At 40.9% G+C, this 26712-nt stretch overlaps 1 protein-coding gene across 2 annotated transcripts in view; it reads left to right on the plus strand.

Moving 5' to 3' along the window:
- The window catches only part of LOC131936784 (semaphorin-2A), a 136506-nt gene that overhangs the window by 47588 nt on the left and 62206 nt on the right, over positions 1 to 26712 (plus strand). For both annotated transcript variants that reach the window (XM_059293849.1, XM_059293848.1), the window contains exons 2-3: positions 7448 to 7518; positions 13859 to 14598. In XM_059293849.1, the coding sequence (XP_059149832.1) occupies positions 14448 to 14598 (151 nt within the window). In that variant the 5' untranslated portion in view covers positions 7448 to 7518; positions 13859 to 14447. The remainder of the gene's footprint in view (positions 1 to 7447; positions 7519 to 13858; positions 14599 to 26712) is intronic.

A 26712-nucleotide genomic window follows, 5' to 3' on the forward strand; every position in this document is an offset into this window, starting at 1 on the left:
GAAGTTTATAATCTTAAGCAAATTTTTACTAAGGTGATCAAAAATTAAGATGACAATGTAAGATATAGAAAAAGAAAATACATTGAGTGGTAAAAATAAAAAATTGTCCTTAGACGTAATGTATTATGTATAAGTAAACTTTCTTAAAAATTAACGAAGTTCAAGTCAAAAAGAAGTTTGATGAAAACTGTAATACTAAAGTGAACATGGGAAGGTAATCTGCTGCAAGACTAAGATATATATTCGTCTTCCTTCTAGGTTCATTGTCTTTTTTGGTTGAGGTTAAACATCGCCCTGTTTTCAAATATCGCGATGTACGTCACGTTCTCTCCCGTGATTTTGATTCCAGTCATACCTCTTATACAGGATACCGAGTTACATAACTTTCAGGGACAAGTAACAAAACAATAACACATTAAAAAATCACAAAAGACCATATATAATAAGTTTTTATTGAATAAAAAACAACCCCATCAGCATAAGTCATGGTTCTGTCTTATTTACATATTTACATTAAAGTCTCGTTAAAGTCACGGTTGGTAAACTAAAAGGTCTTATATGTCTAGGGGAGATGTTGTCACATTGTCTGCGTGTACTTGTGTAAAACTAAGAAAGTGAGTTTCTGTGTTGGGAATGTATGTGAGAAATCATTCTATGGGATATTCGTTGAGGTGATAGAGAAAAAAGGTGGTGGCTGGTATGACCTCGACCGCATATTTTGTATTCGGCCTAGTATGTTGTGCGTAGTTTAGTATGTCTGCATTGTTTAAGTGATCTAAAAAATCTTTAAAATCTTGTCTATTGTGAATTAATTTAGGAAGCTCAAGGACGCATGCATTATTATTACTCGAATGAAAGAACCTATATTCCCCTGTTTCTTTATGTTTTAATATGGTGTGATGGCTGTAGTTGATTTTGAAGCGTTTAGTTTGTGGAGTAAATATTGTATCTGTAAGTTTTGAATTCCAGTCTATTGGCTTAGTCTCTAGGGGGTTGTGAAAAAAATTGAATGTAGATAAATGTTTGCCTGTATTAGCGTGTGTTTGTATGGCATCCCAATTGTCAATGTATATATTTTGCAATTCTCTGTTTAGGTTATAAAGGGTGTCAATTTCGTCTAATGGTAAGTCAATTTTGTTTATGTCCTCTAAATGAAGGTCTAACGCATCTCCCCTTTGGTCGTCTACGGGAAAAATATCGGTGTGTGAGTTAATGGGACTGTCGATGTTGGTAACGGTAGTGTCTGTTTGGATCGCTGATGGGGGTTGTTCAGTTTGTCTGGTGGTCGCTGAAGTGGTGTCGGTCGGTAATGTTTGGTTGGTGTGTGTTATCGTTAAGTGTTTCGTTAAATTTTCTCGTCGTGTAAATACTTTCCTACAGGTTATACAGGGATGTCTTTGACGGTTGTGTACAGAGTCATGATGTCGTTTCAAATCGTTTTTGCGGGTGAATACACGTTCACAGAGCTCGCATGTGTATCGGATCACTGTTAGGTCATCTTTAGGAATAATATCGTTTTCTAAATTAAGGTCACTGTCGTTGTTAGTTTTTACGCGTTTGTTGTTTGATATGTCGTCATACGTTGTGTGTCGTTTTAAGGGGCTAGTGTTGGTCGGGGTACGGTCGGTTTGGGTCGGTGTTGGGGGTTGTATGATTTGTCTATCGGTCACGTATAGAGGTTGTGCAGTTTGTCTATCGGACGGTGATGGGGTGTCGGTTAGTAAGGTTTGGTTGTTGTGTGCTTTCGTAAAGTGGGTTGTTAAATTGTCAAGTCGTGTAAATACTTTCCCGCAAGCTGTGCAGGGATGTCTTTGTCGTCCGTGTACAGAGTCGTGATGTCGTGTCAAGTGTTGTTTAAGGGTGAATACCCGGTCGCATATGTCACACTGGTGGCGGGTCATGGCTGGGTGGCTGCTTGTTTGGGATGATTGCATCTTATTCTAGTGGTTGAGTCGATGTGATGCTTGGATAGGTCGGTGGCTGTAGAATAAAAATAAAATAAATACATACAATAAAAAACATTTGTCAACTTTTTAAATAAAAAAAAAAAAAAAAGATTGAAAATGAAACGTACCTATGGGTTGGCTTGAACGTCTAAGTTCGATCTGTGGTTGTGTAGTTGGATGTAGCTGGAACGTTTGGTTCAGTGGCTGGAACGGGGATGGGTGGGTAGCTCAATAGGATCAGTCGATGGAACAGTTGTGTCGATGAATCGGTTGTAGACTAAAAAGGGATACAGTTGACTACTTATTTAGATACATATTTATTTAAAGGGTATTTTAATGGGGTTAGCTCCCTTAAAACAAAAAGTAATATTAACCTTACCTTTAATAGAATAAACACGCACAAAAGATGTGGTCCGTATAGGTTAGGTGGATGTGATGGTTGGTAAAGCTGGCGTGGGTTTAGTCTCAGGAGTCAACAGAGGTCGCAGGCTGGATAAGTCGCGGTGACGCTTGATTTGAAGTCCGAAGTTGAAGTGATTAGAACACAATTTTCGCGGTCATTTATCCGGTTGAACGGCCTAATTACAGCACCAGCTGTCGCACAACAGCTGTTGCATAATGACCTAAGTGCTTCGCGGAAAGCTACTTAATGTATGTCGTTAATTACCATAACCCGTCAACCGAGCGGGGGTAACTCGGTGAAGCATAACAAAAAAAAAAAAAAAAAAAATTTAATTAGGTGGGACATCATGCTGTGATGGGCCAGCGGCTGCGATCAATACATTCCCATTAAAACGGGCAGCGGTGAGAAAACAAAGGATAGCTGGTGAATCGATACGTAACAGGTGTTACACGACTGGTTAAATGGAAGTCATGACACAAAGTATACGTTAGCGTTAGTCTTTTATTTTAAATACTATACATCAAAGAAAATAAATATATCAAACAAATAAAACAAATACACAAAGTAGTTAAAATCAAACTGCATAAAATGAATTTCAAACAAATAAACAACAAGTAAACAATCAAATTAAACAATTTAAATCAAACAAATAATCAAATTACGTAATATTAATTAATTATAATTTTAAAAACTCATTAAAACTAATTTAAAAAATTCGTTAAAATTACGTCACAAGGTTAATAAAAAATTACACAATATAAACAAAGTAATTAAATTAAATTCAAACTATTTAAAAATTACAAAAAAATAAACAAAGTAATTAAATTCATTAAAATCAAAAAAAAAAAAAAAAAAAAATAATCAAATTACGTAATAAAAACTCGGGGAGTATTTTGCTATATAACCTTTGCGCCACCCTAGGGAGTATTTTACTATATCTCATTGTACCAGGCTGGGGGAGTATTTTGCTATATAACCTTTGCGCCACCCTAGGGAGTATTTTACTATATCTCGTTGTACCAGGCTGCTGCGCCACCCTGCGCCACCCTGTTCACCCTGCGCCTCACCCTTCACCCTGCGAGTATTTTACTATATCTCGTTGTACCAGGCTGCTGCGCCACCCTGCGCCACCCTCTTCACCCTGCGCCTCACCCTTCACCCTGCGCGTATTTTGCTATATGTCATTGTACATCCCGCGCTGCGCCACCCTGCGCCACCCTCTTCACCCTGCGCCTCACCCTTCACCCTGCGAGTATTTTACTATATGTCATTGTACATCCAGGGTGCGCCACTCTGCGCCACCCTCTTCACCCTGCGCCTCACCCTTCACCCTGCGAGTATTTTACTATATCTCGTTGTACATCCAGGGTGCGCCACTCTGCGCCACCCTCTTCACCCTGCGCCTCACCCTTCACCCTGCGAGTATTTTACTATATGTCATTGTACATCCAGGGTGCGCCACTCTGCGCCACCCTCTTCACCCTGCGCCTCACCCTTCACCCTGCGAGTATTTTACTATATCTCGTTGTACATCCAGGGTGCGCCACCCTGCGCCACCCTCTTCACCCTGCGCCTCACCCTTCACCCTGCGCGTATTTTGCTATATGTCATTGTACATCACGCGCTGCGCCACCCTGCGCCACCCTCTTCACCCTGCGCCTCACCCTTCACCCTGCGAGTATTTTACTATATTTCGTTGTACATCCGGCCTGCGCCACCCAAATACGACCCAAAAGTGACCTAATATACTACTTACGACTGACCAGCGCTCTGTAGCCGTAGACATTTCTCTTTAATGTACAATGCACCCCCCCCCCCCCCCGACTCTCTTTTTTTTTTCCACAAACACGACATGTAAAATTACCTGCGCAATTTATCCTTGCATTATTTAAGAAACCATTTAAATGAGCAAAGAGATCAATCCCATGCCCGTGTAGTCTAGATTGTCTCCCCGTCAACAGATTTATGCGCCCCTTGTTCCATGTAATTGCATTTTTAACACGAGTCCTTCGCAGCGAGTTTCCGAGAATTGTCTTATCCTGCAGAGCACACGAAGAAAGGAAAAAAAACAAATTCGTCTGAATCAGACAGCATCCATATTCATAGACCCTTCTCGCTCTGAAGCTAGGAAGAAAAAGAAAAAGACAGAAAAAAAAAACTGCATTAGGATTGGTCTCTTATTTCACTTTGTACCCTGACATACGCATGCGCGAATGCATTATCTCTGCCACGTGCAAGGTTGTGGCGCGTTAGATCAGCCATATTTGTTTCTCATAGATGCACCTATTTTGTTTTCACATAATAAAAAAAATAATTGCTGTTTACGTACACGGACATGTTTTCTTTAGGAATATTTTAAAATTCACATGAGAAGCTTTTTAAAAAACATGAGGTTGGTTGGAGGGGGGGGGGGTCATGTGACATGGAGGAGGGTGGGGCAGGTAGGGTCAGATAAACCAGGGAAGGGAGAGAATGCAAATTTTAATGAGGTATCATGCAAATGTGAGTATTCCATTTCAAACCAAAAAAAAAATGGTTTTCCCCGCCCCTTTCTAACGAACGTAACCTGATACCCAACAAATATTTTCTTTCCTAAAGCCACGGGCAGTTCTCACACATGCCTCACTCATGCACACCCTTCTCACACATCCTTCTCCCACATCCCTCACACCCCACACACACCCTTCTTTCACATCCCTCACCCCCCCCCACACACACACTATTCTTTCACAACCCCCACTCACTCATTCACACACCCTTCTCACACATCATTCTCTAACATCGAGCACACACACACATACTTCTCAGATCCTTATCGTGTGTTACATTTTGTTTTTAAAAAAACAGGATACAAAATTGATCAACAAAAATCCAATAAAACCCCACTTTGCATCCAATATATTTGAATCGTATTTTATTTACTACTAGTAGGCCATTACAAAATTTCAGTTTAAAACACATTTATTTGAGAGTTTTAAAACTTGATGTTAAAATTTACCGAAATATTCTGTGATGATTGTGGTTGGTTGTTCAATAAAAATTGCGCCAGTACCTCGCAGAACTTGAAGTCTTATAGAACTTCTTCAGATAGTTCGTAATCTTTAATGTGATTGGTGGTTTGAGACAGTAGCGTCTATCCGTCATGCACGTTTTGATATGTTAGTTCCTTCAGTCTTGGACTTAGTAATATGTTGTCTCAATTTGCTGCATACGAATTAAACATCAACTGATGTTGTTTTTTCCCTCACTATATGGTATTTGTTTAGTCCCCAAAAATAGTGGTTCTTCATTTGTTTCAGGTGGTATATATTCTTTTTCACGGATGCGGTGTTTTTATTTAACTCAGGTGGTATTTTTCTAGAACTTTCCCGCGATCATCATGTCCGGTAAAGCCGTGTCTGTCAGGGCTATCGACCGCGGGCTGGTCCCTGATTGTGGATTATAGTGCTGGGGGCTGCACTACTAGCTGATTACCCGTATGTCATGGACGGGGCTTGATGGCGACATGTCCTTGACTATGTCACTAATTTCATTTACGTGTACTTATTAATTAGCCTCCAAGGTGTTTTACCTATTGATTAGCCTCCAAGGTGTTTTTCATAACTCACGGGGCCGTAGTTAACCTTTGAACGTGTTAAAAAAATATTGCTTTTTTATGCTTGAAGTTTTTCTTTGTTGTATCTAGTTTCGCTTCGTCGTTTCTTATCTTTAATGTTAGTTTACTAGTCGAGAGTAAATGAATAAAGATGATGCAGATATTGGAGCCTAACTAACAAAGCAAGAAAAGAATGGACATAGAGACACGAGTCTGTTCTTACAGAGACCGAGCTTCCAACAAGACCACTTCAACATGTTCTTTTCAACAACATACACAGCCCCAGCGTGTCAACCCCATCACTTCAATATAACAACCCCAAAGTATGGAAACCCCCATCACCTTAGCACAGTGACCCCATCACCCCAAAATGTCAGCCCCATCATCTATTCAAATAATCCTCGTCACAATGCTATCTACGACTGGAACATTTCTATAATCACTTTACCAATCTTAATATTTGTGTTTGATCAAATGTTTGGAATATTTGCACAGCAAACAGAGAATTGATTGAATTTCAAAAAAACGTCGGCTCTTGTTGAAACAAATCCAAGTGCCATTCAACATTCGACTGTACTAGTTCAACTTTAAAGGATGTGTTAAACTATTGATCACAGTTTAACATTGTTTAACTATCTTGTCATTAACTATCTACTGTGGTATAACTTAGTTTAACATTGTTTAACTATTTTGTCATCACACTACCTTCTGTAGTCTAGTAGTTCAACAAAAAGTTTTAAAACTAAATATACATATTCATCCTATTGATGTTTTAATTGCTCGCCATCTACAATTTTTACTTATGCAAATACATCTTTTGCAGCACATAATAACTAACAATTATCTGAATCGCCCGGGTATATCTATTGAGCAGAGTAACATATTTTAACAATGCCTTGTTTTATTTTAGCTTCAAATACTTTAAATCATTTGTTAAACCGTTCATATAAAAATGAACGTTTTTGCTATTATGATTAGAGAATGATAACACTAAACGTAATATTCACACGTAACTTGTACGGAAAGATAGGTGAACACGGGTCAATGTAGTTTTATAGGAGAATTTAAAGTTTTTGTTTGCTTTGTTGTCATCTAATATGTTGAATGATAACAATGTGCGTTAATTGATGGTGGGGTTGGGGCTAGCTCTATGCTAGTCCGGCTAATGGCCTTGTGTAGGAACAACATAGAGTTTCTACACACAGACGAGACATCATGTCTTCATAAATTATGCGTCGTTACACACAACACACACCAAGACCTCATTACACACAACACACATCATTCGGACATCATATACAACACGCAAAATGACGTTATTACACAACACACACCATATCGTCAATACGCACTACGTACATCATCCGTCATTACACACAACACACAACATGACCTCATGACACAACACACACTATGCCGTCAATGCATACCAGATACATCATCCGTCATTACACGCCATTCCGTATTAGTCACAGCCCTAATGGTTCTCAATTCTTGTTTCAGATGTTGACGTAGTTGTGGACATACAAGGATGAAAGTAGAGTCGACTCCCCATAAGGACATATTACTGAACTGTAAGTAAACTGTGAGGGTTGGTAGTCATATGTGTGGGTCGGTATGGTGTAAGTAAATTGTGAGGGTCAGTATGGGATATGTGTGGGTTGGTGTGGTGTAATTAAACTGTGAGGGTTGGTAGGGGATCTGTGTGTGGGTCAGCGTGGTGTAAGTAAAGTGTGAGGGTTGGTAGGGATATGTGTGGGGTCGGTGTGGTGTAAGTTAAGTGTGAGGGTTGGTAGGGGATATGTGTAAATGTGTGTGGTGGGTCGATGTGGTGTAATTTAACTGTGAGAGTTGTGGGGAGTGTTTGGATGATTGGATGGGATGTGTGGATGTGTGTGGAAGTGTGGGATATGTGTGTGGAAGTGTGGGATATGTGTGTGGAAGTGTAGAATATATATGTGTATGTGTAGATATGCATGATGTTGAAGTTGAGGATTAACAAAACTAACGTAGAGCCATTAACATTCTGTAATGAGTTTTTAAACTGCCCACGAGAGAATTATTTCCTTCTTTATTTTACGACCGTGCGCTCGATTTTTTTAATGATTAAAAATGTTAAATTACCGCCATTTTCAGAGAATATTTTTTTATGTCTTAGCTATTTACAAAAGCTTTATAGCTCATTAGAGGTCATAGATGTAAATGGCGCAAGTCTGTTGTCTCTCGTTTTATGTCTTTCTGCCTCTTTGTCTGTCTCTAGTGTTTATCTTTATCTGTCCATCCATCCGTCTGTCCACCCGTCCGTTCGGGAAGCAGTATTTAGTATAAAGGTATATACTCTTGCCCTCCCCCACCCCCTGTCTCTGCTTAGAGCAGATGTTTGTGTATTAGGTACACACTGTAAAAAAAAACTCTTTGTATTAAGGTTGCAAAATTGTTATGTTCAAGAAAATACCCCCAACCCTCCAACAAAGAAGTTGCCCACCCAAACTCCGATACCTTTCAAACGGTGGTCTCTTTCAGAATTTACATTGCATATGATGAATGCCGACCAATGATCCTGACCAGTGTTAATTTGTACGTGAGCACTGACCAAGAATCTTGACCAAGGTTAGCGTGTACGTGAGGCCTGACCAAGGCTTTTGTTGACCGCACTCACCCCGCAATGCATGCCCCGCTCAGAGACTCGCGGCTTTTGTCCTAGAGATTAGACGCCGGACAAATCCCGGCAGCCATTGGGGGAGAATATCACATGACCTGCTCGTGTACGCTGTTATAGGGTCCACACGAGGGCTATTACAGCTCGTGTGGGGAGAATATCACATGACCGGCTCATGGACACCGTCATAGGGTCCACTTGAGGGCTATTACAGCTCGTGTGGGGAGAATATCACATGACCGTCTCGTGGACACCGTCATAGGGTCCACTTGAGGGCTATTACAGCTCGTGTGGGGAGAATATCACATGACCGGCTCGTGGACACCGTCATAGGGTCCACACGAGGGCTATTACAGCTCGTGTGGGGAGAATATCACATGACCGGCTCGTGTGGGGAGAATATGATCACATGCCCGCTTCGTGTACGCTGTTATAGGGTTCACATCCAGAGCTATTACAGCTCGTATTATTGTCGTCAGCTCGTGTGTTTGCCGTAATTTATATCATCATTGTGCATACGATTTTTTTCCCTAATATCTCTGTAATGATATCGTCTTCGTTGATGAGCCAACTTGGAGGTTAATTGTTTTAATTGCTTCCTTTGTCAGGTTAACTAGGGCAACGCTAATTACGAGTACTTAGTTCTGAGCCTTGTGGATGTAGGCCAAGGCGTGTAGATGTTATTGCATAAAACACCGCTTTTAACAAACAATGTGCGACTATTCAGTATAGAGTATAGAGGAAATACAAAATGTGTTCAAGAAATTGTGTATGTCCGTTCGGTTGTGTTCATGAATACTATTCTTTATTTTGAACTGAGAACCGCTGGGGAGTCTGCCCTATTGTATCGCTCCCCCAGTGTAACCCCCAACCCCTGACCCGCGCACCCCCAACCCCTGACCCGAGAGTGAAAGTTAAATCCACGCCGCGACTGAAAGCAAAGCCGGGCCATTTTTTTTCCACCGGCTCCCGCACGCGGTGCGACAACACGAGCCCGCGGGTAAATCCGCACCAAATTGGTGCGCATCTTTAATGTAATTAAACGGGCGTGGGCGCGAATCCACGTGCAATTCTGGCTCTGGTCGATTTGCCATCCCGGTCTCAATAATCGTTAAACCCTTAAGGCACCCAAATTTAACTTTCGGCACGGGGCGGCTTAGCCGGCATCTGCAGTGGTCAAGGGAAGGAGTTGTCGCCCTTGGCGTGTGGAAGCCGGGCTCGGTACAACAGCACTGATTTGTCTGAGGACTTTGTTGACTCAGGCCGATATATTTTAACATGCTGCCACTGTATTCAGCTGTTTGAAATAACGAAGAGGTCAAGCATTTGGTGACGATATTTCTGGTGACTGCAACAACGGAATAGCTCTACAATACGTGTTATTTGTACATGTATGGTTTTGTCAAAACTTACATAGAAACTCCAGATAACTTGAGGCTACGGCCACAGATGCCGTTGGTCGTACATAATCGTACAATCAAAATGTGTTGATCCTGGGTACAAAACTACCACGTGTTTATAAATGTCAGTCTCTATTTACGCTCTCACAAATGTTTGTTACTAACCACACACCAGGGGTCGGCGTGGTCGAGACGGTAAAGCTCATGGTTGCTAAACCGAAAAGTCTGGAGTTCGAACCCTCGGGCAGATGAGGCTCGTTAGCTGGGGACAGCCACTCTTCTAGGAGAGACAACTCCAAAATTAAACAACTGCTGCCTTGTAGTTTGTTCTTGGTTGGACAAAGGCTATGGAAGCAAATCCAAAAAGAAAAGCAGGCTGAAATCGGAGTCAATGGCCTCAATGGCGCATAACCAGTTGACACGTAACGCTTAATTGTGTTGGAGGCGTGGTCGAGTCGGCAAAAAGCTCATGGTTGGATAAATTCGATCAAAGTCTCGAGTTCAAACCCACTTGCAGATAAATCTCGATCCTCTTCAACACTAATAATTAAGAACGAAGAAGAAGAAGAAAGAAGAACCACACACCCACACATGATTATCCGTTAACACATCCTAACCCACACCCCCAAATGTGTCCCTAACCACACCCCCAAATGTGCCCCTAACCACCCCCAAATGTGCCCCTAACCACCCACAAATGTGTCCCTAACCCACACCCCCAAATGTGTCCCTAACCACACCCCCAAATGTGTCCCTAACCACACCCCCAAATGTGCCCCTAACCACCCCCAAATGTGCCCCTAACCACCCACAAATGTGTCCCTAACCCACACCCCCAAATGTGTCCCTAACCACACCCCCAAATGTGCCCCTAACCACCCCCAAATGTGCCCCTAACCACCCACAAATGTGTCCCTAACCCCCCCCCCCACCCACAAATGTGTCCCTAACCCCCCCCCCCCCCCACAAATGTGTCCCTAGCCCCCCCCCCCCCCCCCCCCCCCCCCCCACAAATGTGTCCCTAACCACCCACAATCTAACAGCCCAGAAATGTTTTAATAATCCCGCAATAACCCGACCATTTTTGTAGGTCACGGACTGACCTGGTATTCTGCTGGTATTCTACCAGCGCTGCCCCGTTAATCATCTCGCTCTATTCTCGTCCCTTCGATTTTTGTTTTGTTGCCGTATCAATGGGCCAAAGTGGATTTGCTCTCACTCCTGATGTGACGTTTCCGACCTCGACTGTAGGTTTACAGGAACGGTAACTCGTGTGCTCGCATCGACTCGCCACCATTGCTTGTTCTACTTCGTGTTTCTAGCATTTTTAACACGCGCGAAAGTGCTTCGCTTAGCGTTTCCTGCACTCTAGCAGTTACGTGTACTCACATCAACTATTTTACATGAATTAAACAATTTTTATTGTGTATTTAGTTTTAGATTTAAAACATTTCGACCCCACAACTACTAGGTCGTGCTTTTAAATGTTTATTTTAAACTATTCGAGCCCCCCCCCCCCCCTCTTCCTTCTTCCTTACACAGTTACCACTATTGCAAGGACAGAATAAACCTCAATATAAGGAAACAACCACTTTTTTTTACTCTTTATTGTTGTTTCTTATACAATCATAAAGACGAAGACAAATAGTGTATGTTGTAGGCAGTCTGGTAACGTAGGCTTTGTATGCGTTGTGTGCTATATTGTTATGTACGGCCTACTAAGTGCAGATTTCGTATGCATTATGTGCTATGCTCTGTACAGTCAGCTAGGTGCAAGTTTTGTATGTATTGTGTGCTTAGTGCTATGTTTTATGCCATGTACGGTCAACTAAGTGCAGGTTGTATGTATTATGTGTTATGCTATGTACATTCAAGTAGCTGCAGGTTTTGTATGTATTATGCGCTATGTGCTATGTTCTGTACAGTCAACTAAGTGCAGGTTTTGTATGTATTATGTGCTATGTGCTATGTTATGTACGGTCAACTAAGTGCAGGTTTTGTATGTATTATGCGCTATGTGCTATGTTCTGTACAGTCAACTAAATGCAGGTTTTGTATGTATTATGTGCTATGTGCTATGTTCTGTACAGTCAACTAAGTGCAGGTTTTGTATGTATTATGTGCTATGTTATGTACAGTCAACTTAGTGCAGGTTTTGTATGTATTATGTGATATGTTCTATGCTATGTACGGTCAACTCAGTGGTAGTTTTCTATGTATCGTGTGGTATGTTCTATGCTATATACAGCCATACTAGTGCAGCCTTTGTACATGCCATAGAATAATGTGATGTAACAATTGTAGCACGCACGCCACACGGGGGTCACGTGATGGCGAGTGAAAGGCTCTAATAAAAAAATACCCACCTGTATTATTGACTCAATACCTCTGCCAGATTTGTTCCTTAGATAACGAAAATAATTTGTTTGCATCTATTTTAATTTTGTTTTTAAATGTATTTTTTAGCTATAAAAACTTTATGTGACATTCATTGTTTCAGTTATTTAAAGTAGGCCTATATGTCAGTTAACAAAACTATTTTTTACATCGCTTCTGGTATATTTTCCGAGCAAACCTATGAATATATTATTTATACAACTTTCCCTGATGTCTGCCCACTATATAACAGAGACAAAATACACCTGAGGTTGACCAACCAAGTCAGCAAACCTCGCCAATTATAAACCTGTCATTGTGTGTCGGGTTCAACTCCTGTCGTCGTTATTTGCTGTAGATTCCTCGTTAGAGCTGGCTGCCAATTATTTACGTTACTTCTTGCCGACAGTCTCTGCTGTCACTAATTGCCGTCACTACTTGCCGCCATTTCTCGTGCCGTCGTTATTAGCCGTCATTATTTGCCGTCATTACTTTCCGTCATTACTTGCCGTCATTACTTGCCGTCATTACTTGCCGTCATTACTTGCCGTTATTACTTGCCGTCATTTCTCGTGCCGTCATTACATGCTGTCACTACTTGCCGCCACTACTTGCCGCCAGCTCTTGCCGTCATTACTTGCCGTCATTACACCTCCACAGTTTCAATTGTTCACGGTCGTCAATGCAATTCTTGTCCATGCATAATTTATTCATCTCCATTTCCTTTTATGTGTCCACGGCGGCGCTATAGAGTTAGAGATGTGGCCCCGATACTAAAAGGTGCCCTGTCGCTTTCAGCGTTGTCTCTTGTTTATACTTGCGTATGGGGGGAGGGGGGGGGGGCGAACGGAGGGGGATGGTGGGGGGGGGGGGGTTACCATCATTGAATTGAAATGATTTTTAAAAAAGTGTTTTCATTTTTTAAATATATTTTTTTCTATACAAATGTTATTATTATTTTTTTTTTAATACAATTAATTTAAATTAAAAAAAAAGATTTTTACCCTACTTTTTTTTGAAAAGCAATACCTTTTCTGAGAATGTGTTTTCGTGCCAATAAACATATTGTATTACGTCTGCAGGCTGGAATATATTGTATGATTTTAAAAAAAATATTCAATGACGTTTAATGTTTAATTCATAGGCTACACCCGATTCACTTGTTTTTTGTTGTTGGTTTTGTATGAAAGATTGTTTTTATATTAACACATCGCTCTACATTATTTCAACATTTTTTTCCACTCAGTTCACGTTTCTTTTGTTCTTTTATACAGAATCATCTGTAAATCTAATATGTCCAGAATTATTTTTTTTCCTGCCTAAAATATGATAAAACACAAAGAAATAGCATATCTGAAAATATCAGCCAATATTTGTTATCATAGTTCTCATTAAAAGATATGCAGCTAATGATTTATTCCCCTTAGATTGTACCTGTCTGAGTGCCCATGCTTAAATATTTATATTGTTTGCTTTCAGGGGCGGCTACTCAGCGGTGGACATTGCCCGAAGGGAGATAATGTGTTTGTGAGTAAGGGACAAAAAGAGTGAGTTAAAAATTGAGGTCGGATGCTCTTTGTGTCTGAAACAAACCGTGCAGTAATTACAGCGATTACGCCACAAGCGATAACCGGTGGACCCATTAGGACAGACCCTATATCAGGACAGATTCTACATTAGCACAGATTCTATATTAGCACAGTTTCTACCTTTCTGCCCACATTTACTCGTAGCCTTCAGGACAAACTTCAATAATCTGCAACATTTAAAGTTGTCTACTAAAACATTAATAACTCAATCAAAATCGTGATTGTTTCATCATACTGTGATTTTGAAGTGCAAGAAACGTGTTTTTTCTTCTTCTAAACTTGGATTTATTCTATCAGGAATTAACCGTTTAGTTGTGTAGAATTCTTTACAGTGTAGTAAATAAATTCACTGCCAAACAAGGAGGTTTAGATAACTCTAGACAACTGTTTCGGATATCTGACCAGTCACCTCCCCTATCGGTGAGGAAAGAAAACAAATCAACCTTTGATCTTTAGTCAGCGCAAGGGTTCTCACAACCATGGCTGGTGGACCCACGGAACTCAACATGGTCAGCTCGCCTGTGGTCAGGTCCCTGGTCTTGTGGAGCCTGATGGCATCGCTGGTCACCGTGACCTGCATGCTGATGGACGGTCCGGGCTGTGACTCGGTGACCAAGTTGTACGCAGAAGGTGAGTGACTCTGTCGTTTGATTCAGCGAGTAACAGGAGACATTCAAGATACACTCAACCAGACTTGTGTTTACCTAGCTAGTGACGGTGTAGTATAGTTACAGACCAGACAGTATGTACATAGAAGACAGTATATACATAGAAGACAATATAGTCACAGACCAGACAGTATGTACATAGAAGACAGTATGTACATAGAAGACAATATAGTCACAGACCAGACAGTATGTACATAAAAGACAATATAGTCACAGACAAGAATATGCGTACATAGAAGACAATATAGCTACATGGAAGACAATTTAGATACACGCAAAACAAAGTATTTTCACACAATTAAAGACCAAATATTCGCGGACCATTAAATATTTTCAAGTAAAGCAAACAAAATATTTACGTGTAAGACAACGGACAAAATATTTACCTGTAAGACAACGGATAAAATATTCACATGTACGACAACGTATTAACCGCGTCAATTACAAAAAAAAATGCACTTAATGTATCCTGACTTAAACACATTTTTAAAAAAAATCTCTAACAATTGTGCCATCTACGATACCTTAGACTTTAACCTATGAACATTACATTATTAAGTTATGGATATATTTTTCCCTTCGTTTTCTTTTAACGTGTTTTTCTGCAGGAATTCTGTCCACATAGAAATTTGACCTGAAAACATTTAAATCACTCAAACTGAAAAATCTTCTCTCATCATACTTCCTCGAGAGTACGTCCCTCCCCCTTCCCCCACTTATCCCCACCCGAAACTCAGGATCAGAGCTTAACGAAACGTTTCTAATTAGCGCTTTGTGATTACCTTGAATTCACTTTCCCCTATAGTTTAAAAAAAAAATACAAGAGTTTTTTCCCCTTTCTTTGTTAGCCCGTTCGTCCTTCATTAGCTAATACTAGTCGCAAGTCATCGCACGACAGCCCTTCTTCCCCCTTTTGCTCCCATTCATTATCTGATTAAGTTATTACAGGGAGAATTTGTGCGTTTTTTTATCATACAAAGTGCTCGTCTGAAGTAAACACAAACTGCCTTGTTGAAGGCGGGAGGGTGAAGCGAGGTTACAAAATGTTTTTTTTTTTTTTTTTAAAAAAAAACGGTTACGGTATGATTGATGATTTTTCTTCCTTTACCTGTATAAGTAACTTTAGCTATCATTCTCTACCCCACTGTCCTAACGCGTCTTCCCTATCGTTAAAAGGAAAGACCCCCCCCCCCCCACTTCGCCTACCCGAACCCAAATCTAGCACCAAAAAACAACATCTATTGTCATATTTTAAGGAAAATAAAAATGAATTGATGAACGTTTTACACCCCCCCCCCCCACCCCATTTCATGATGTCGCACACCGACTAAAACGTCAACATCCCCCCCCCAATTCATGTCTACCCCCCCCCCCCCCCCTCACCCCATGTACTTCCAGTATGTATAGTTCCACACATAATTATGTCGAATGAATTATGTTCCATCTTCCATTGTGATGATGATATGGTAACACTGCTCCAGTTATTGTTGTTGTGGATATCAAGCGAAAAAAAAAAGAAAAGATAATCACAACAAAATCAATAGGTTAATGAAATTAATTCCCTTCAAGCTTCTGCATCGGCTTACAATTCCTTTTTTTTTTAAATATTTGTTTTAAAACCATCTTTGACAATCTTCTAATGTTGGCGCCCCGCGGGGCTCAAGATAAAAGACTTGATCCTCATCTTGTAGGGGGGGGGGGGGGGGTGGAGGGGTGAGTGAGTGAGGGAGGATGCTTAAAAAAACATCAGAGAAGATACAAAAAAATCTTATCTAACTTCCCCTTTCTTTTATACCCAGTAACCACTCGACTTCAAGACTTCTACTTGCATCAGATTCCTTTTAGGTGGAAGACAAAATAATCACAGCTTGAGCTAAACTTTATGTGTTGTGTGTTAATTCAATCATTTTATCATTAGCAAGAGAGGGTTTGTAGTAGGAGAGTTTCATAAAATATGTACTTAAAATAGGGGTGATGGGGGGGGGGAGGTCAATGTCAGGTCTTAGATATCCTAAGGTAGTTAGTACAACATACATACATACAAGGGAAATAACCCATTAAATTGCCGCAGTGTTATGTGATTTGGTATCTGATAACATAACAGGAAGCGTCTTAATGACGTAGCGGTTAATTAATTAAGTTTAATGACTTGAAGCGTTTTACCGTGTGTTCTCTCCTATATGCATTCACGTGTTTATTTTCCGAGCATCAACTAGCATCGATGGTTTACAGTAAAAATTAATTTTCTTTTCTGCCCACACATTTCTTACCTCCCTTTCTTCTCCTTCCATTTTATTTTTTAAGAGAAAAAAAAAGACCTTAAAGGCCTAAAAAGTATCATAACAATCGCGGCGATTAGAATCCAAACTTAGTTCTCCGTTCTAAAGACGTCCCGCGCGGACATGGAAAAAAGAAAATGGGACCCAATATTGTGGGCTGTTTTCTTCCCTCGCCGCATGCCTCGGATATGGGATTTTAATCAGCGCTACTTAGCGCGCGAGAAAGAAAATAGATAATTATCATGGGGAGAGGAATAAATGCGTAATTATTGGGAGAGAAAAAAATTGATTTCCAAAACTTACAATAACAAGCATAGGGATGCATGGGGTGTGGGGGAGGGTGGTGGTGGTGTTGGATGGGAGGGTGGTGATCGTTATTGACGGACGCCACCCACTCACCCCGCCCACTTCAATTATTTTTCTGTAAGGGCTTGTATTAATCACGTCCATTGTTAATAGCTTTGAGTTTATAATGATTTCTTGTTGTTGTATGCTCGTGTTTGATGTGGGATGTTGCAAACGTAAATTTGTTTTGTTCCAGCTTTTGTTTGGATGGAGTTTTTTTTTTTTAAGTGGATGCAAAAAGTAACTAAAGAAAAATTTAATTAATTGGATTTTCTTGTTTTAAGCCGTGTTACAATAATAAAAATGTGTTTAATGATGGGTAGAGAAGAAAATCAATTAAAGGCATTAACAATACTTTTGATGATTTTAGACCTAATTGGCTGAAAAGGCGCAACCAAAGAAATTCTCAATTTACAAATAATCTTTAGTAAATCCTAGCTTTGTTAAAAAAATATCTTTGGTGTTGCAGTTGCTTAACTTTCCGTTTGATGACGTTGTTGTAGTCGCTTAACTTTCCGTTTGATGACGTTGTTGTAGTCGCTTAACTTTCCGTTTGATGACGTTGTTGTAGTCGCTTAACTTTCCGTTTGATGACGTTGTTGTAGTCGCTTAACTTTCCGTTTGATGACGTTGTTGTAGTCGCTTAACTTTCCGTTTGATGACGTTATTGTAGTCGCTTAACTTTCCGTTTGATGACGTTGTTGTAGTCGCTTAACTTTCCGTTTGATGACGTTGTTGTAGTCGCTTAACTTTCCGTTTGATGACGTTGTTGTAGTCGCTTAACTTTCCGTTTGATGACGTTGTTGTAGTCGCTTAACTTTCCGTTTGATGACGTTATTGTAGTCGCTTAACTTTCCGTTTGATGACGTTGTTGTAGTCGCTTAACTTTCCGTTTGATGACGTTGTTGTAGTCGCTTAACTTTCCGTTTGATGACGTTGTTGTAGTCGCTTAACTTTCCGTTTGATGACGTTGTTGTAGTCGCTTAAATTGCCTTTGTTGAAGTTTTTGTGTACTTCTGAGGCTTCGTTTTCCGAGGTATAAACAGTAGCCTTTAAGGAAACCTATTTTTCTCAAGACCGCCAGTAGACAACCTCATCTCCTTACATCACCACTAGTCTCCCCTTGATTGACGTGACCACACCTCTATCACACCTTTAGGTCATCGTCATTTTTCTTACCCTCCCCTTCCCATCTACGTTGTACACTCAGGTCACCATTTGCCGTTTTTTTACCAGCATGTAATCACCATAGGTCACCATTTGTCCATCTGGATTCAATCGCCTGGTCACCTCCACCCATCGCCTGGACGTGATTCGATCCCCTACCCTATCTCCTCCGACACAAACCAGCATGTACAACCACTCTACGTAAACCAGCGACACGAACGTCAAACAAAAAATTAATTCATGTAAAAGCAAGGACAAAAAATGAACAACCATAAAAGCCATTTTAATTTTCCTGCTTGAAAGATTTACTGCCGTTGAATAGATTTTGAAATGTCAACTAACAATTAAAACCCCGTCCCACCGTCCCCGCCGGCAGTAAAATATACTTGGGGGTAATTAGTTTCAGGGTCTACTAAAATCTTAGAAGGGGGGGGGGGGGTCGATGATTTCATTTGTGACGTCGAGCATTATGTTTTTATGACTTGGGCTTAAAAAAACAAAGTTGCATAAAATGAATACAAAAAATAAATGATGTCTTTGTGTAGGAATGGATTGGAAAAGTTTTTGTAAGTTTTGAATTGTGTGGTTTAAAGTCTGCGTGTCTGAAACGGTTGGTTAACTTGGGCGTGGCTGACTGGCTAACTGGTTAACCGAGTGAGATAATTCAGCCTTGAATGAGCAGCCGCCAGTCGCCATACATACGTCTTTATATACCTGGTATCCATGGTAACGTTAACATCCACCAATGTTTCCTCTAAGCTGCGCAGTTGCGCGGCCGCGCAGTAGTTTTGAACCTGACGCGCAGTCATTTTGTAAAATACATACATCTTTGTGTAAGACTTTTGGAACACCGCGTACATAAAATATACCTTCTCATTACATTTTACCTTTTGAGGAAACGTTGATTCTCATCCTTATAGTTAGGTTAGGGCATAGCGTTAGGGTCAGTGTTTGGTATTCATGTAAGGTTTATAATACGGTCGGGATCTCGTATGGTGAAGGTTTATACCCGCGAAATTAAATTTGTTTATCTTACTGACAAGCCTGACAGCTGATTTAAGACTTGTAAACTTTAATTGGATTGTTGGCGAGTATAAAAGTTTGGATATATCAACTTTATGTAAGCTGAACGTGGGAGGTGTGTGTGGGTGGGAGGGGGTGGGTGGGGTTATGTAATATTAACCTCCCAGTTTAGTTCACGCGGCAAGAAAATGTCTGAACGGTTCACATTGTCTCACAGCAATAATAATCTTCCTACAGCTACTAGATGTGAGTTTTCAAGGGAAGTAACTTTTAAATTTCGCCCCATCAACAGTCCTCCAGTTGAACGAGAAAAGAATCAAATATTGATGTTTTCAAAATGTCAAGCGTACCTCATTAAAATAGCCAGGCGTTCTGTAGAGAACAATCTAGAAACGTGGAGATAATTATTTATCAGGTAATGAGTCGTAAGACCACGTCATTTGCATTAGGTCTGGGAATACTTACTGTTAAATGTATGGAAATACTTCAGTGGTATAAGTCTCGAAAAAGTTGTTGCAAGAGTTTGTTTTCGATTCTAAAATAAACTTATAATTTAGATAAATTGCTATACATCATGTAAAGTTTTGGCAATCGACTTTTACACTTATTAAAGTTTAGGCGACCAACCACCTCATACGTCCATTAAAGTTTAGATGATCAACCACCTCATACGTCCATTAAAGTTTAGATGATCAACCACCTCATACGTCCATTAAAGTTTAGATGATCAACCACCTCATACGTCCATTAAAGTTTAGATGACCGACCACCTCATACGTCCATTAAAGTTTAGATGACCGACCACCTCATACGTCCATTAAAGTTTAGGTGACCGACCACCTCATACGTCCATTATAGTTTAGGTGACCGACCACCTCATACGTCCATTATAGTTTAGGTGACCGACCACCTCATACGTCCATTATAGTTTAGGTGACCGACCACCTCATACGTCCATTATAGTTTAGGTGACCGACCACCTACGTCCACTCCACCGAGTGAAGATGTCTAAACCCAGGACGTAAATTATGCCTCACTTTTCACACTCTGACGTGATATATCGTCTTACCCAGCAGACGATTGTATCGTCCGCTCCCCCTGTTGTTAATTGCTGTGATTTATGCCGTTTTTCAAAGGTGGCCGTTTGAAAAAAAAAAAAAGGGGAAATCCCGACTAGACGTACCCCGGTCGTTGTGGGAGATATGTGGTAGATTTATTTCAGCCTCGCCGTGTTGTACAAGATAAGCAATTTGTAACGAGATCGGTGTTTGAATACTGTTTGGGAGATTTCCGATGTCTATTTTTAGGCATTACTTTGTGGTATTACAAACTGTTTTAAATTTTAAAGGCGATTACTTGTTATTATAATATCTCAGATCCCGGGTAGTTTTTTTTAATGAAATAAGACATTTTTTTTAAATAACAGATTAATTAATTATTTTAATTACTCAAGCCGCTTAGTAATAACCACGGGATGAATTATTTTTCCCCTCTCGTTTAATGGCGTCGTTAGGTTTTTACCTAATCGGATTAAGAATCTGATCCGTCGTCTTTTTAAACCGGGGCAAGCCGTGGGGGTGAGAGCGGATTAGACACTTGCGTTTTAGTCCAGGTACAAGGGGCACGTCGGTACACGGCGGGGATTACATCCCCTGCTCAAGTGGGGGATGAAGAGTTCTCTCTCCCCGGCACTACTTGGCAACTTGTCTGTTTAATCTGGCGCTTTTATGCAGGTTTTATTCTCTTCTCGGAGAGGAAGATTAAGTATTTCTTCTTTTGGAGCTTGCGATTTTTTTTTTTAAAAGAGAGAAATTTAGGTCAAGGATAAATTAGGATTAATGTCTTACGTGCATGGGGGAGTGGGGGAGGGGGGTCTCAAGAGTTATCAGATTAACCTGCTTGTCTGAAGTAAATTGGCCCCTGGATATCCGCTGTGTGTCTCTATTATCAATCGTGACGATTTCTTCGACTCCACCCAACCGCCTTGTTTTCATCTACATACCCCCCCCCCCCTCCGGCCCTCTATACCGCAACTCGTCTAACTACACTTACATTTTACCAGGCATTCATACCCCCCCCCACCTCCATTCTCCCAGGCAATTTGCTGTAATCTACCTCAACAAAACCTCCCAGCCGTTATCCCCTTTTTTTCACGTCTGCGGCATTATCTGGCTGGCCCCTTACAAATCTCATCGTAGTTTTTTTTTTATCTCATTTAATCTCTTACCTCACCTTACGTCCATGTGGATAACATTATCCAACGTCCTGAAAATGTATGGATAAATTTATCCAACGTCGAGAAAATAAGTGGATAGTTTTACCCCATGTCCTGAAATATTTGTGAATAAATCTATCTCACTTTCAGAAAAAAATATGTGAATAACTTTATCCCAAGTATTGAAAAAATTGTGGATACATGTATCCCACTTTCAGAAAAATATGTGGATAACTTCGTTCAGAATACATGTGGATAACTTTATCCCACGTCCAGAAAACATTAGCTGTTTGTCTTGTTACATTTTAAGTAGATTTAATCTATTCGATAATGAGTGATTTTAGATTGTACTTGAAAGAGATTGAATGCGGTATATTCGTGTGTATTAAAGAGAAAGAGCAAACGTATGCGAGTGTTTGATTGTTAGTGTAAGTATGTGGTTGTTGGGAGAACATGCAAGAGAGAATGTGTGGTGTGCGTGTGAATGTGCATGTGTGAGTCTATTTGTGTGAGACATTGTGTGTGAACTGTTCTGAGTGTGGATGTATGTGTGTGTATATAAGCTGGTGTGTGTCTTCACAAATGAAAACAGACGGGTTCAGTGAAGATGTTCAGCATAAGATCTTCAACAGGCCGGGAGAGATAAGCCAATCTGATAGCAGCTCGCATCTCATCGCAAGTGTAGAGCTGCGTGCATCTCATTCTGGTCTCGCATTCCATAATCCACTCCACTCCACCTACCACACCCCACCCACCTACCACACCCTACCCCACCTACACACCGTACCCCACCCACCACTACCTCACAATCCGCCTCACCACTACCCCACCCCACCCAATTTCCACACCATACCCCACCCACCACTACCTCACAATCCGCCTCATCGCTACCACACCCCACCACCCCACTCCCACCCACCACTACCTCACAATCCGATTCATCGCTACCCCACCCCACCACCCCACTCCCACCCACCACTACCTCACAATCCGCCTCATCGCTACCCCACCCCACCACCCCACTCCCACCCACCACTACCTCACAATCCGCATTGCCCTACCACCCCACCCCACCTTTACTCTCTTATTTATCTTAACGTCTAGCTTACAAATTGTACTTAATAGTTTTCAACAAGGCAAAATAACGGTCGCAACTTTTAAACATGCCAATCCTACACGTTTACGTACATACATGCTGAGTACTTAATAACTGCTGAGCCACACAGAGCCAAGAATGTTCTAACATACAACGTGGAAAGGGGGCAGGGAAAGCTCTATTTCGATGAAATCCTATTTATTTCTTGTACTGTTAAAGTTGCTGACGCTAGCAGTCCTTGACAAGCAGAACCTTAAAATAAAGGAACACAATTTTCGGAGCGTTTCTAAACAGCGAGACTGTCATAACGTTTAAAACGCCGTGGGGTTTCACCGTTAAAACACGTGTGTTACCTGTGGTAGACGAGTCACTGTGCTGTCAGCTCTTTGACAGGTGAAATCGTTAGGTAAGAATCTTTTACCGAGCATGCGTTGATGTCTGAGTTTATGTGTGAGTTTGTATGTGTATGGGAAGTGGGAATAAAAGTACACATTCACCCATACCTCAAACGTTTAAGTTAGAAGAAGGACGGGTATTGCCCCCCCCCCCAACCACCCCACACACATACACCAAACCATCCAAACCAAACTTTTTAAACAGCAACAAAATGCAGACGGCGATCACGTGACTTGTCTGGAGACCACGGGGGTTAGCGCAGGGGCCACAACCCGCCTGTTACACGTCAGTGGGTGATGAATTGGATAACGATCCTCTTAAAAATCAAAGTCTGGCTTGTCGGGTAAAAAAAACAACACGCGTTACCATGACAACCATGGCGTCCTTTTTTTTTGAAAAATACGGTTCCACTTTAAATACAATTGTAACTATGACGTCTTTCTTAAAAATTGTCGACTTAAATACACACTCAACTATAAAGTATCTTTAAAAGTTTCCAGCTTCAGAAGACATCCGTAGCTATGATGTCTCTTATATAATTTACCCACTTTAAAGACAAGCGTAGCTATGATATCTCTTCAAATCTTGGGTAGGCCTACTTATCAAGGATTATAAAAAAAAAACGTAGGGGAGATGAATCTTTCGCTTACCACGTAATGACATACGCCGTTCACGTTTACTTAAAGGACACCAGAAACTCTATCAGGGGAGGCTAATCAAGTTATCCATAAAAGAAACATTCTTTGTTTTCATAACCAACACAACTGACGTTTTCGATCAATTTTGTGATTCGTCTTAGAATCTTCAAGGTCGATAATAAATGTTTTCAAAGAGTTGTTTTTTTCTGGCTTTCGTTTAGAAAACCCTTTAGAGTTTAATATGCATGTAACTATACATTTTGATATTTTGTTGACGTACTGAATTCACATTCCGTGTTCATTATCCTTATAAATTTCAGTTATATTAGAGAAAAAAAGGTTTTTAAATGCAGCCGCAGTGGGAACGTTTTTTATCGTGCATTATTTGAACCTATAAGATCTTCTTTGGTTCATTTGTCAGTTTATATCATGATCTGAATTGACAGGTTTTAAATAAGGAAATTCACTTTAAACGGTGATAGGTTGTAAACAATGGTGCTACCTTTAAACTACCAAGTCTTGATATAAACTTCTACACTCTGCTACCCGAATATCCGTAGAATAGGAAGTCGCTTCAAACCTCGCTTTATCTATCAACAATAACAGAATAAATTTTTAAGGATTTTAAAAGAAATAATCCCAGTCATGTTGTATCTATTGAGTAATCACAAGTATATTTATTGATTTATTGTGCAAACTGGTGACGTAGACCTATATTCTACAAAAACTACAAAAATGTTGATTTTCGTAAATGTGTATTAAAATGTAACTTTTACTAAAATAATCGTCTAACTAGATCCAACGTGAAAAGTATTAGGGCTGAAGATTACGAGATTGATGTTGAGTTGCTAGACCTATACAGTAACGCCAGAGCAGATTTCTCTGAAAACCTTCACACCGTGTCTACCCTCCATCAAAATGTGGCAATCTTGAACTCTATCTACCAGAACTGTCCCAATCTTTAACTATATCTACCAGGACTGTCCCAATCCATCTTCCTGGGAGTCTGTGAGCGTCTGATTCACTTTGATCTGAGTCTCCCAGCCCCACACTCACAGACCTGTGGGGGAGCCGGCCCGGGACACAAGGCTTACAGCGGTCAATGAATAGTCATTAGGACGACCCGCGGGGCCTCGATTACGTACAGAAATGGTGGGCGTTGCTGGTCTTCCCGGGGAGCTTGAAGGGGGCGCCGTCGGGAGGGTTTCTTCCAACCTATCAAGAGGGCGCCCCGGCAGCCGAGAAGCAGACGGCAAGCAGGCAATCTCCATTAGCGGGGATGTGTTGGTCCCCCCCCCCCACCCCCCCCCCCCCCCACCGGCCCGGGCGTGCGTTTGCGAGGTTTTGTTTGGTAATCTCACAGCTCTCCGTCTGTGATCGCCTGCTCAGGTGAGTGGTCCGGGCAAGCCAGATTCACGTCTGATTGTGCTGGGAAGGTCAATAGGACAGGTTCAAGGTCATCGTAAACTAATAGGCACCACATCTTTAAAATCTTGAAACAAAAAGAAATTAAACGAACTCATTTAAACATGTCTGCCTATATAAAAAAAAAAAACCTCCTGGTTTGAATGTGGGCCCAGGTGTGACGTATCTGGTGCTACCCCCGGGCATGGACCGTTACCGTCGGTCTCCACTGCAGCATCGTGTCAGGACTCAAAGTTTAAGCAAATAACCTCGCGGCGTTGGTCGGGTTCGAACCTCTCTCACCCCACCCCACCTAAAAGTTGGGCTACATCTTCCCGCCCCCCCCCCTACCAACCTTCGTCTCGGAACTTACATCCACATTCTATGCATTTAAGATCTCTCACCCCCTCCCCCCCCCCCCCCTACTTCATCCCCAACCACGCCCATATTTGTCTTGTCTGGCAGCAATGATGTAGCGCACATGATGGTGAGCACACATGCATGTTCAGCATATGTTATTTGATGATTGGCTCCGTGTGTCCAGTTATTAAAACATGTTGTGTGCGGATATTGTCCAGCGCCCATTATAGGATGCTTGAACATTTCTATATCAAAACTCCATTTAAGATTGTCTTCCTGGATACAGTGGTTTGACATTTGCATGTGATTTATATTATACAGCGACGTACGTATAGGATAGAGCATGCTGTTTAGTAACCCGGGCGTACTGAGTTCAAATCCTGACTATGCCACGCACATCAAGCTAAGATTAACACTACTACTCTGTAAAATACGGCTTGTAGCGGCAATACGAACAATACACTCTGTATGTCTTTAAATAACCAGACACTATCAGCCATGTTCTGGCCATCACTTGAAGTAAAGAACTGACGTGAAACATCAACATCTTATTGGTGCTTGTTTTAGCGAAGTGATGCATCTCACCGAATCCCAATCTACTTGGTAATATAGTTTAGTCATACTTCTGATCCAACCCAATCTACTAGGTGATATAGTTTAGTCATTCTTCTGATCGAACCTAATATGCTGTCCACTACAGTTTAGTGAGACATATTAAAAACCCAATCTACTGGCTGATATAGTTTAGTGAGACTTCTGATCAAACCCAATCTATTGACTGATATAGTTTAGTGAGACTTCTGATCAAACCCAATCTATTGACTGATACAGTTTAGTGAGACTTCTGATCAAACCCAATCTATTGACTGATATAGTTTAGTGAGACTTCTGATCAAAACTCAATCTGTTTGGTCAAAACAAAGACACTAAGTATAATCAAACATTGAACTGCACGTTATATAAAAAGTTGTATTCGGCCGACATTTAAACAAAACGAATGGATGTAGATAATTCTCTTATGTTTACTTGATCGTGTTTACACAACCGCCACTGTCAACAGTATCACATTTGTTTATATGGGAACGTTTTTGTATGCTGATGTTGTATTAGGGGAGATGTTCATGAACAAAAAACATTTTTTATGTTTTGCTGA

This window comes from Physella acuta, unplaced genomic scaffold (assembly GCF_028476545.2).
Source record: "Physella acuta isolate Inbredline_101_S28 unplaced genomic scaffold, ASM2847654v3 ptg000187l, whole genome shotgun sequence".
In the NCBI taxonomy this organism is placed as follows: Eukaryota; Metazoa; Mollusca; class Gastropoda; family Physidae; genus Physella; species Physella acuta.